Below are 12,614 nucleotides of genomic sequence, written 5' to 3'. Positions count from 1 at the left end.
AAGATTTCCCTAATGGCAAAATGGTTTGTAAGAATGATGAAGCAGCTCACATAATTATAAGCCTAAGTGATTTTTATTCATTGTTTTTACTTAAACAAGACTAATAAATTAACCTATAGCTCAGTAGGTTAAAGTATTCAGAAATCAAAAGGTAGGCCACTTGAGGGGGGTCTATTTTTTATTTACTTAAAATTAAATGCAAATGCATCAGATAGCAATTAAGCTGGGTTAGTAGTTAATAGGAGATGCTAAGTGCTGCTTTTCCCCTTTATACTTTTTTAGTACACAGACTTTTTTGGGGGGTATGGGTGAAACACTTTGTGAAATGGAATTGTAGCTGCACAACTTATAATGATGTTATTTTTAAAATTCTGAAAGTCTTTAAGCATTTTTAAAAAATGTCTTTTTAAAGCAGTTTATACAAAGCATTTAAAAGGTTCATTTCCATTTTACACCATAGGAGTGCCTATACTCAGAATGATCCTTTGGAAAGGCAATAATTATGTATTGCTTTGTTTGTTTATTTTGACTAGACTAATTGGGTTCTTGTTTTACATGCTCCTTACTCTTAATACATGTGTCTGTGTCTATATTTAGTATAGATGTGGAGACCTGAATGTGCACAGGACCTGATTTCTTTCCTTCCTAAAATAGTCCAGCTTTAAAATATATACATATTCATCTTTACAGGTAGTTATGTTTGAATGTAACAGTAGTACTATAGAAAGTCTCAGAGTAAAATCAGTATTTTTGCAGACATTCTAAGAGTGTTATATGAAATAATTGGTGGTGACAATCTTAGAAGTATTGTTGTTATTATTATTATTACTACTACTACTTTGAGTGTGTCAGTGTGGAGGTTAGAGATTGACATCAGTGATCTTCTTGCTTTTCACTTTATGTATTGAGGCAAGCTTTTTAATTGAAATCAAAGTTTGATGCTGTTGCTAATCTTGATAGCTAGCTCTGCTTCCCAAGTACTGGAATTACAGGCAGGCAGCCATCAACCATTCCTGCCTGGCTTGGCATTTATGTGGATGCTGGAGGTTGAACTCAGATCCTCTTAATTATACAACGAGGGCTTAAGCTGGGTGGTGGTGGTTCACACCTTTAATCCTAGCACTTGGGAGGCAGAGACAGGTGGATTTCTGAGTTTGAGGCCAGCCTAGTCTATAGAACTAGTTCCAGAATAGCCAGGGTACACAAAGGAACTGACTCAATAAACCAGAAACAAACAAAAAACAAATAAATGCAGCAAGTGCTTTAGACCCACAGAGCCATCTTCCCAGCCCTAGAATAGCTATGTATTTTCTCCACCTTTTTCTTGTCTTTACTCTCTTGCTTAGCCTGGGTTTTACATACTGCTATTTAAATTTCGAAATTTTTTTTTTGCATTTTTTCCTTTCACCTTTGGAACTAAACTTGCCTACTAATATTTAATAATAAAATTGGAAGTGAGACAAGTGTATGCTGCTTTAAAGCTGATGACTACTACTTCCATTATTCTTAACTAATTAAATTTTACTTTTTCTACACCCTTGTTTTTCATTTTTTATTTCTTGTTTGTATCATTAGCTTGTGATTAATTTATGGGTTTTAGTCTTTTTCTTTCTAGATAATCAAGAAGGAAAGATGGTAGACCATAAAAAAGGACTATTTAATTATTTTTCATTCAATTTCTACTTGACTATGTTTGCCACTGGCAAAAATAGACCTTTCTATATATTGAATAACGTATTAAAAATTTAAACGATGTAATTACTCTTTCAGCCCACAAGAATATAGATTTACTTTTTTCCCCTGTCTGTATGTTAGATACCATGGTTAATGGTTCAGAGGCTAAAAGAGACTGTTCATAATTCTTACTCAGTATTCACTAGCAGTAATTCAGTTTTTTGTTTGTTTTTGGCTTTTGGAGACAAGGTTTCTCTGTAACTTTGAAGCCTGTTCTGGAACTAGCGCTTGTAGATCAAGCTGGCCTTGAACTCAAAGAGATCTGCCTGCCTCGCCTCCCAAGTGCTGGGATTAAGGGCGTGCGCCAACACTGCTCAGCTCAAATTTTTGGGTGGCGGTTTTTTGAGACAGGCAGGGTTTTTCTGTGTATCTCTGCCTGTCCTGGAACTCACTCTGTAGACCAGGCTGATTTTAAACTCACAGAGATTCACCTGCCTCTGCCTTCCTGAGTGCTGGAATTAAAGGCTTGAGTCACTACCACCTGACTATAATTCAAAAAATTTTTAAAAAGTTAGTATATAAAGTAAAGGATTTCATTGTAGCAATTTTATACTTACATGCTGTTATACTGCATTTTAATTTAGAACTCTCCTCCACTGCTCCTCCTTGTACTCTTTGTCATCCACCTTAACTGCTTCCTTTCTTCCTGAGCCAATGGTCCTACCACCTATTTTCTTTCTTTTTATTGATTTTTATTGAGCTCCACATTTTTCTCTGCTCCCCTCCTGCCTCTCTCCTCCCCTTCAACCCTCCCCCAAGGTCCCCATGCACCCAATTTCCTCAGGAGATCTTGTCTTTCTACTTCCCTTGTACATTAGATCTATGCAAGTCTCTTAGTGTTCTCATTGTTATCTAAGTTCTCTGGGATTGTGATTTGTGGGCTGGTTTTCTTTGCTTTATGTTTAAAAACCACCTATGAGCTGGGCAGTGGTGGCGCACGCCTTTAATCCCAGCACTTGGGAGGCAGAGGCAGGCGGATCTCTGTGAGTTCGAGACCAGCCTGGTTTACAAGAGCTAGTTCCAGGACAGGCTCCAAAACCACAGAGAAACCCTGTCTCGAAAAACAAAACAAAACAAAACAAAACAAAACAAAACAAAACAAAACAACCATCTATGAGTGAGTACATGTGATACCATCTATTTTCATCACATTATTCCATTGACTTCTCTTCCCCCTCCTCCCTCTTTATGATTTCCTTACGCGTGCGTGTACACACACACACACACACACACACACACACACACACACACACACCATGACCATGGCAACTCTTATAAAGGAAAACATTTATTTGGGGAGGCTTGCTTACAGTTCAGAGGTTCAGTCCATTATCATCATGGCAGGGAGCATGGTGGTGTGCAGCAGACATGGTGATGGCTACATCTTGATCAGATGGCAACAGAAAGTGGATTGTGATGCTGAGCGAAGCTTAAGGAAAAGAGACTTGAAAGCCTGCGCCAGAAGTGAGACACTTCCTCCAATAAGGCCATATCTCCTAACACTGCCAGTCTCCCAGTCTCAGTCAGTCTCTCTCTCTCTCTCTCTCTCTCTCTCTCTCTCTCTCTCTCTCTCCCCCCCCCCAATTTCAAATATAATTTCTTTGTCTGAGGGAAAATATGGTAGTTTTGAGTCTGTCTTATTTTCCTTTAACATAATGGCAGCCATTATTTTTTAAATAAGGACTTTTATAATATGTTACTTGTCTAACTTTCTGGTTCCCTCTCTTGTTACTTTCTATTGCTAGTGCCAGCTCTTCATATTGTAGTTCCTTAAACATAATCAAACATAATGCACGTTTCTCTTTCTTCTGTGCCTTTGCATGCACTGTCCGCTTCGACTGTTATTCTGCTCTTGGCTCTTTTCCTTTCTTGTTGCCTGACAGCTCCCTCAAGACTCTTTGGAGGTTATTGACAGGGGTCACTCGTGGTTCCTTCTCATTTCCTGTGCTCCCGTATGTCCCACTGTTGCCTCTTGCTGTAATACTGGACTGTTTGTCACCCTGTGTGACTGTAAGCTCTATGGGAGTGCAATGGGATCCTCCATCACTCTCGTTCTCTACTTTGGACAGAACACTCAGTGTTAGACTGGGAAGACAGAAGGAAACTGGAGTTGAGTGCCTTTCACGTGTCAGGGAAGTTAAGCTTAGTTTTCTAGACACAATTGAATATGGTAAGTTGTCCCAATAACTTTCTAAACATAGGATTTTATCATATATTATTATTATTATTTTTTTTTTGCTTTTTCGAGACAGGGTTTCTCTGTGGTTTTGGAGCCTGTCCTTTATCATATATTATTGTGTACTAGCAATCATATAATCAGAAGTCAGAAGTTAAGTAGTTTGTCTAGAAATTAAGTGTTAGAACTGGGACATGAATAAAGACACATTTTGACTTAATAATTTTTGGTTATTTTATTTTTATTACATTGCTTTCTTAACTGTATAAATGTATTTATGAGCAATAAGATAAACATAGTTGTTAAAGACCATGGATATAGACATCATACAGGCGTGGGTTTAAATTCTAGCTTTCCATTTAGCAATATTCAGAATCTTAATCTCCAAATCAGGTTTCCCCATTAAGTGTTATTTGTAGCATTATTTACTTCATAGGATTGCTGTGAGAATTAAATGAAGGACTGTATGAGGAAGGTTTTATGCTGTGTTGGGTATGTGTAACACATAATATATAAGTGAGTTCTACTGGCTAAGGGTATTTATAAACAACAGATTTATTGACTAGCACTAACTTTAGGAAAATAAGTAATGAAATAAAAAGTTGAGGTAGTCTTCAGTAGGTTACATTTCTTTAAAAATAAAAGAGGAACCTCGTTCATATTATTATTGGGTATCTGTGAAGTTGTGTTAGCCCACAGCTGGAGTAAGGGAGAAGGAAGGAATAGTAGGTATTTGGCCATGTCCTTACTAGAAGGAAAAAAACTTTTTGAGACGTTCACCTTATATCTCACTGCTGAAATTGGTTTTGTGCATCGTTGTAGTAATTTAACTGTTCTCCTGATTATCTAAGCTTTCGTGGAAAATATCAAGAAAGTGGAGAACATGGTGTTTGAAATTAGATCATTATTCATCTGGGGGAGAGTGCATAGTTCCATCATTTAAAGTTAGGAAACTGTCTTCCTGAGTGATGGTGGCGGTGGTTTGTGATGGAACAGCCCTAAAAACTTATACAGTGTTCTTATTCATAATCTGAAGCAATAAAAGGGCATTAAGCATTGTTTTAATCCATATCAAGGAAAAACTAAAAGTAAACCAACCATGTTTCTATATAGTATTTAAATACTAACATTTTTTTTGCAATAGATTTTCAAGTATTTCACTATGCTGTTGGCAATAAATATGCGTAAACATTTTATGTGTGCTGTTTCTTCCTCTTCAGACAGCAAACCCCACTAATTTTCAACCACCACCAGACACAGGGTAACATAACTGAGTTGACTGTAGATTGTTAGTTAGGTGGTAAGCACCTTTACCTGCTAAGTCATCTCTCAGGCCTCGTATTAAGAGCTTTTCTTCAAACAGCTCTTACTTACAATTTCCCTTAGTACTGTTTTTTTTTATGATTCAAAATTTTATTTTGACATTGAGATTAGAGACAGAACTTTTTCTTAAATATTTCTCCTAACAGTATTATCCATCTCAAGCCATGCCTGAGGACCTTTCCTTCATGCAGAATTAGAAGTACAAAGGAGTTACAAGTGCCTGCCATAGTATGAATCACGTTGGTGGGCAGATTGTTCTTTATTACTAATGTGTGGTATTGAATTTTCTCATGGTCATGCCTACTTGTTTTCTCAAATATTCAGCATTCCCCAGAGTCCCTCAATAGGTGTCTTCACTCTGCTGTTCTTCAAGAAATGACAGAATAACTCATGGGAGTCCCTCATTGTCACCAGTCAGCAAATCTTACTGCAATTACATCTGTCTTCACACCCTGTCACTAGGAAACAAAAATCCGGGCTTCCAGCAAACATCCTCCCTCCATCTGTGCTCAGGAACCAACCTACCATCACCCTGTGCGGCCTCAGTCCAACCTGTGTGACTGCTGTCCCTGGGGTTGGAGCATGTTCAACCTGAGTGATTGTTCCATCTCTGTCATACTGTCCTTTAGGGTTTGTCTCCAGGTTGCCCATGCTCGGCTACTTCCTTTATTCCTCTTCTAGATGATGCCAAGGAATGTCATGACTCCCACTTAATTATTTAAATACCCATATGCGGATGTCCACCCTCTTCCAGCAGCCCTCGTTTCTAGGCACTTCTTTCCAGTAGTACTTTTTTAAAACACAATGTTAAAGGATCTTCTGTAACTCTTCCTCCTGCCACTCAGATTTCTGTTACCAGCATCTTCCACAATTACTATACCCCCTCAACCTTCTCACCCTCTTGACTTTTGACCAGTTGGAGAGAGAACTCTGGTAAATTAAATTGTGCAGTTCTTGCAGATTTACCACATAGTTGGGAGGATATGTTATTCAGTTATTCACTTGCTTTTAAAAAAATTCTGGAATGAATTTTGACATAGAAATGGTGGTATAAAAGATGTTTGGGTTGTGTGCTATTATTACTCTTATAGTTGAATTAATTTTAGCTTTGAAGTTTTTCCCAAGATCTGACTATCCTCGTACATTTTTCCCAAAGGGAAGTACTTTATGATTTCCTAACAATTTGAAAACAAGCATTTGGCATAGTGATGACCTATCTTTGGATATTACCTTTCTTTGTCTTGGTAGGATTCCAGATTAGTAATCCAAAGCAGAAAAGAGAAGCAGTAAGGATAGGGATAATTCAGTAGTTAAGGACATGGATAATTGTTGTTTGATTAATTCATCCCTGTAAAATTAAAAGTTAAGGACACCAAAAATTCAGAGTCTTGGCTATATAATGAAATATATTCTTTTCTGTGGGTACTCCATTTTTTAACATTAACATTTGGACATTTCGATTATTTTCCCATTATGTCTTTACTTAGAGCTTAAAGATACATAGGCATAGAATAACATCTGATTATTTCATGATTCTTGGTGTATTTCATACTTTGTCAACCAGATGGTTCTGCAAATTGTTGTAATGCCGTATTTTCTAGATTCTTAGATACACTGGATAGCTTTTACTCATTCAGAAACCACTGATAATTTATGCACCAATAATAAACATAATGTGTACAATCAAATTTAGCTCTCAAATATTGAGAAGACGTATATATGCTTTTACTGTGACAATTTTAAAAGCTGTTTTGAGACAGATGTAGAAAAGGCAGAAGATATGCTAAGAAGCAGATGTTGGGTGATTAAAGTACCCAGCTGTGTACTAACAAAATGAATCTCATGCCGGTTAGTTAACAATTCTTTGGCAGTCAGAGAAATATGTAAAGTAGTAAACACAGCGTGAGGAAATAAAAAAAAATTAAAAATATCTTCTAAGCTCAAACATTGGCAATGTCTATTCTACCATCTGTGTTGTTGGAAAGTTGGTTTTATCATAGGTAAGTCATATCAAGGACATGTAAAAAAAAGACAAATTAGCTAACCTGTTAATCTTCATTCTCAAATATTAGTTTTAAATATAGTTTCCACAACTTTGACTTAGTTAAAAAAATTCAGCAAAATTAATTCTACTTGTGTAATTTTAAAATTATGTTATCAGCTTTTTGGTAGGTTTTTGAACAGCTTTGCTTTGCTCAAGTCTTGTTTGAATTCTTTCAGATCAAATAGGTTTAACATTTTTTTTTCTAGATTCATTGCTAGACTTAGATGAATGAACACCTAACTTCAAAGTATATTATAGTTGTAGTCTTCTGTTAGAAGGGGCAGAGCGTTGTCATAGTAAAGGTTTTCCTCTGTTAAATGCATGGTAAAGGTTTTAGGGATGTCCTAAGTAGGCTAAAAGTTCAGTTTTTAATACTTGAAACAATCTTCCATCATATTCTTAAAAATTCTGACCCAAAATGTAACTATTTCTACACATAGATTGGTTCTATATTAGCTCTTTGCAATTGGTTTGTTTGCTACAGACGTTTTTCCTTGATTATTTACAAATGTTGCAAACTGAAGCATGGAGTTTTCTTAGAGACCTAATGAAACACCTTAAAACTTTATAGAGATGAGAGTCAGTATTAATTTGTTAGAAAATGAAAATGAAGAACCATAATTAAACCTTTGTGTGCTTTAGAGATTTCAACTCATGGCTTGTTGGCCTTATGGCTTAGGGTTTGTGGCAAGGCATTGGCATTCTGGTGGGAATCAGGCAGAAGAGTAAGCCCACTCACCATATGGCTGAGGAGGGAGAGAGAGAAAAGGAGATCAGAATCTCACAGTGCTCTATGGGAGCTCCTCCCTGATGGTGTGAGCACTTCTTGCTAGGACTTACCTCCTAAAGGCTCAGCCATCTCCCAGTAGTGCCTTGGATTAGGGCCCAAGCCTCCAACATACAGACCTTTGGAGGACATTTAATATTCAAATGAGAAGTAAGTTTCACTATTAGGGTAGACCTTCCCTATTGAATAGTGTAATAGGGTTACTCTAGTGAAGTCACTTCTTTATATAAGTTAGCACTTGGGAGTTGAGTAGTTGGGAAATCTCAATCCCTTTAACCTCAGCATCACCAGTTTTTGTGAACCTATTGGAGAAAAATTGTCAGGTATCCTTTTAACTATAGAGCAGGAGGCCAGCAAAGTGGCTTAGCAGGTAAAGTCACTTCCTCTGCCAAGTCTGACGACCTGACTTTGGTTTCTGGGACCCACAAGGCAGAAGGAAAGAGCTCACTCCTTGCATAATGGCAAGAGCTCACCCATATGTGTTTCTGTCTCGCTCTGTCCTCTTTCTCTCTTACACACACACACACACACACACACACACACACACACCTCTTTGTATATAAACTTCTTCATTAGTGGGAATGATTTTCTGTAAACTAGTATCATGGTTCTGGTGTGATATGATAGCTCAGGAAATCAAAATAATAGTGGTGTTTCTTTACTCATGTCACCCTAATAGCATATTTATAATATGATCAAAATTCAGTGTTAGAAATACTGCACTAATTATATAAATAATAAGACAGCATGTCAGGTATTAGTAATGTGTTATACTAGATTGTAAAAGATAGATATTCAACCCAATTTATGTTTTTATATACTTTTTGTGTTTCAGTGTATTTTGGTGTGTGTATGTGTGTTGTATAAGGTGCTTAATATTTAACTTATGTTAAGAAAACACCAATACACTTAGAATATTGGAAATTCATTCTATGTTTTTCTCATTATTGTAACATTTATGTGGTTTAAATTTCTAAATCATTTTTAGGAACGGTATCTATCCAGAGCATATCAGACCCTAGAACTTCTTGATTAATTGCTAATGAAAATGAGTTAAACATCAATGTTTATTATGCCAGTACTTCTTTTTTTTTAGAATTAAAAACATTTATTTATTGGTGTTTTGCCTATATATATGTCTGTATGAGGGTGTACGATCCACTGGAACTTGAGTTACAGACTTATGGGTGCCTGGGAATTGAACCCAGGTCCTCTGGAGAGCAGCCAGTGCTCTTAACTGCTGAGCCATCTCTCCAGCCTGCCAGTACTTTTAAAAACAAAAAGGGAGGAGAGTAATGTTACAGAGCGGAGAGAGTGAGGAGGCTGCGTCTGGCTCCACTCTCACAGCCATTGCAGTACATTGAGCTCCATAGAGACAGCGTCGGGGCAAGCGAGAGCTGGACGGGCACTGGGCGATTCTGTGCCTCGCGGACGAAAATCAACTAAACATGGGCAAAGGAGATCCTAAGAAGCCGGGAGGCAAAATGTCCTCGTATGCATTCTTTGTGCAAACCTGCCACGAGGAACACAAGAAGAAGCACCCGGATGCTTCTGTCAACTTCTCAGAGTTCTCCAAGAAGTGCTCAGAAAGGTGGAAGACCATGTCTGCTAAAGAAAAGGGGAAATTTGAAGACTTGGCCAAGGCTGACAAGGCTTGTTATGAAAGAGAAATGAAAACCTACATCCCCCCCAAAGGGGAGACCAAAAAGAAGTTCAAGGACCCCAATGCACCCAAGAGGCCTCCTTCGGCCTTCTTCTTATTCTGTTCTGAGTATCGCCCCCAAATCAAAGGAGAACACCCTGGCTTATCCATTGGTGATGTTGCAAAGAAACTGGGAGAGATGTGGAACAACACTGCTGCAGATGACAAGCAGCCCTATGAAAAGAAGGCTGCCAAGCTGAAGGAGAAGTACGAAAAGGATATTGCTGCTTACAGAGCTAAAGGAAAACCCGATGCAGCGAAAAAGGGGGTGATCAAGGCGGAAAAGAGCAAGAAAAAGAAGGAAGAGGAAGACGAAGAGGATGAAGAGGAGGAGGAAGAAGAGGAAGACGAAGATGAGGAAGATGATGATGATGATGAATAAGCTGGTTCTAGCGCAGTTTTTTTTCTTGTCTATAAAGCATTTAACCCCCCTGTACACAACTCACTCCTTTTAAAGAAAAAAATTGAAATGTAAGGCTGTGTAAGATTTGTTTTTAAACTGTACAGTGTCTTTTTTTGTATAGTTAACACACTACCGAATGTGTCTTTAGATAGCCCTGTCCTAGTGGTATTTTCAATAGCCACTAACCTTGCCTGGTACAGTCTGGGGGTTGTAAATTGGCATGGAAATTTAAAGCAGATTCTTGTTGGTGCACAGCACAAATTAGTTATATATGGGGACGGTAGTTTTTTTGTTTTTTTTATTGTTTTGTTTTTGTTTTTTTTCATCTTCAGTTGTCTCTGATGCAGCTTATACGAAGATAATTGTTGTTCTGTTAACTGAATACCACTCTGTAATTGCAAAAAAAATTGCAGCTGTTTTGTTGACATTCTGAATGCTTCTAAGTAAATACAATTTTTTATTAAAAAAAACAAACAAAAAAACAAAAAGGGAGGTTGAATTTCTGTATTCTTTGTATTAAAGAGGCTTATCTTTACTCAGTCTTATTGTCAGTATTATGCTAGCTCGTAGAATTAATTGATATGTTTTCTATATGGGTTAAATGTTGCCTTAACATTTAGCCTCTGAAAATATCTTGCTCTGTACTTCAAAGGAATACTTCAGGGTAGATATGGCTTTGAGTTTCTTCAGATATTTTCTTTCTCAGATTAGTTTTGGTAATTCATATTTTTATTAAAGAACATAGGTAAGTTTTTTATGATTTTTAAAGTGCTTAAAATTATGCACTTTATGTTTTTTAAAAGTATCTCCATCTGCAGCTATATTACTTTTCTCATTTATGATGCCCTATAAAGTTAACTTCTGAGTGTTCCTGAAAAAATGTCAGCAAAGTTCATTGCTAGACAGTGGTATACTTTAGATTTTTTTGTTCCTCATAAAGAAAATAGATACCTATCAAGTAGTTGTTTTTGTTTTTTGTTTTGTTGTAAGTGGGCAGTATAGTTTCATAGGTGTATAACTTTGGGGAATAAAGCATGAAGAGGAGAAAAAATTCACAACTATGATGTTGATTATGGACAGTTTTTCTTCTTCAGCATCTTCTCTGTTTTTGTACTTGACTTTACAGAGAAGATAAACAAGCATTGAAATAAATGTGATCCTAATTGCCATGGCAATATATCTGCACACTTTCCTCTATGTCCACCCGCTTCCCTTGGTAATGTCCTAAGTGCTTAAACAAATGCCGCTGGACAGGTATATAATTCCTTTTTTCTTGCTTCCATAGCTCTCACTAGGGATTCTGAACTATTCCATAACAGGTTCAAGTCATAGACATGATAGAAACAGTTTTGCTTATAAAGGCAGAGAGAGGAGCAGAGAGAAGAAAGGAAAAGGAGGGAGTGAAGAGGCAGAAGGAGGAAGAGCTAGAGAAAGAAGAGAGAAAGCAGGAACGCCTATTAGCCATCAAGATAGCAGCATTCTTTCCTGAGTAGTTGAAGTATAGACTGGTTGATTCCTCTTCTTTTTTTGCAAAAAGCAGATCTTACTTTCTTATTTCTTTCTTTCCCTTTCTGCAAAGAAGGAATGGGAAAACCAGGAAGGTAAATGAGGTAGAGGTAGCACTAAGAGTGATGTTTTGTCCTAGAGACTTAGTGTAGTCTTTATAAAGTCAAGGTGGAACATTCTATTTGTGAATAAGTTGTAGTGATGCCTTTTGGCATAGATTCATCATAGGAGCTATAAGATACTTGTTTTTCTCCTTGACAATTTAAATCTGAAATCTGTTGTGATCTTTGTAACTACTCCACTAGGTCAAACTTAACCAAGTATTCATGTATTACTTGTATTGGATCAACTTCTGTGGAAACTGTGACACCCCATTATTGTTCTGTGAAAGTTTTTTATTACTTCTTGACATATGCTATTAAAGAAAGAAAGTTTAGAATAAACATTCTTTTTTTTCTTTCTCTTTTAGTCCTTAAGAGCTTTTATTTTATATTTATTTATTTATTTTTGCAGTGACTTGTAATGTATAATAGCTCCTTAAGAACAGGTTCATCTTGTGGTAAGAAAGCATGAATAAAAACAGTGGTTGTTTTGTGTATTTTTTCCCTTTTAACTCAAGTCATATCAATCTCTGAGATGATCTGTCTGTTGAGTGGAATACACAGGCATAAACAGTAAGAAGGTTTATGTATGTTAAAGAGCAGCAAGTAAAATACAGTAGAAGAGCTGCAAGATTAGAAAGAGCCAATGAAAACATTTACTAAAGGAAATGAAAGGACTTTTAGTTCTACATTTCTTTCATGTTGCAATGCTCAAAGCAATTATGGTAAGAATCATGACCTCATCATCCAGCTAATACAAGTGGAATCAGCACCAGCAAATTGAAACATTCTATAGCATGCAAAAGTTAGGTTATTTTAAGTAGGCTGTTTTGCTTTA

General features: G+C 36.8%; 2 protein-coding genes across 5 annotated transcripts in view; both read left to right on the top strand.

Annotated features, from left to right (window-relative positions):
* Window positions 1–12,614, top strand: part of Magi3 (membrane associated guanylate kinase, WW and PDZ domain containing 3) — a 229,959-nt gene that overhangs the window by 39,677 nt on the left and 177,668 nt on the right. The window lies entirely within an intron of this gene.
* Window positions 9,510–10,616, top strand: LOC121437845 (high mobility group protein B1-like). The gene has a single exon (XM_041637922.1). The coding sequence runs from the start codon at window positions 9,513–9,515 to the stop codon at window positions 10,146–10,148; it is 636 nt and encodes a 211-aa protein (XP_041493856.1). The 5' UTR covers window positions 9,510–9,512; the 3' UTR covers window positions 10,149–10,616.

Source organism: Microtus oregoni, unplaced genomic scaffold, assembly GCF_018167655.1.
Source record: "Microtus oregoni isolate MIOR12 unplaced genomic scaffold, Mior012 000054F_ref0000373, whole genome shotgun sequence".
NCBI lineage: Eukaryota > Metazoa > Chordata > Mammalia > Rodentia > Cricetidae > Microtus > Microtus oregoni.
The sequence above is the reverse complement of the archived record's forward strand: the minus strand, read 5'-3'. Positions and strand labels throughout refer to the sequence as shown.

Bases quoted from the DNA above. Each gene is read 5' to 3' on its own strand.
- LOC121437845 (XM_041637922.1), top strand. From the start codon at position 9,513: ATGGGCAAAGGAGATCCTAAGAAGCCGGGAGGCAAAATGTCCTCGTAT.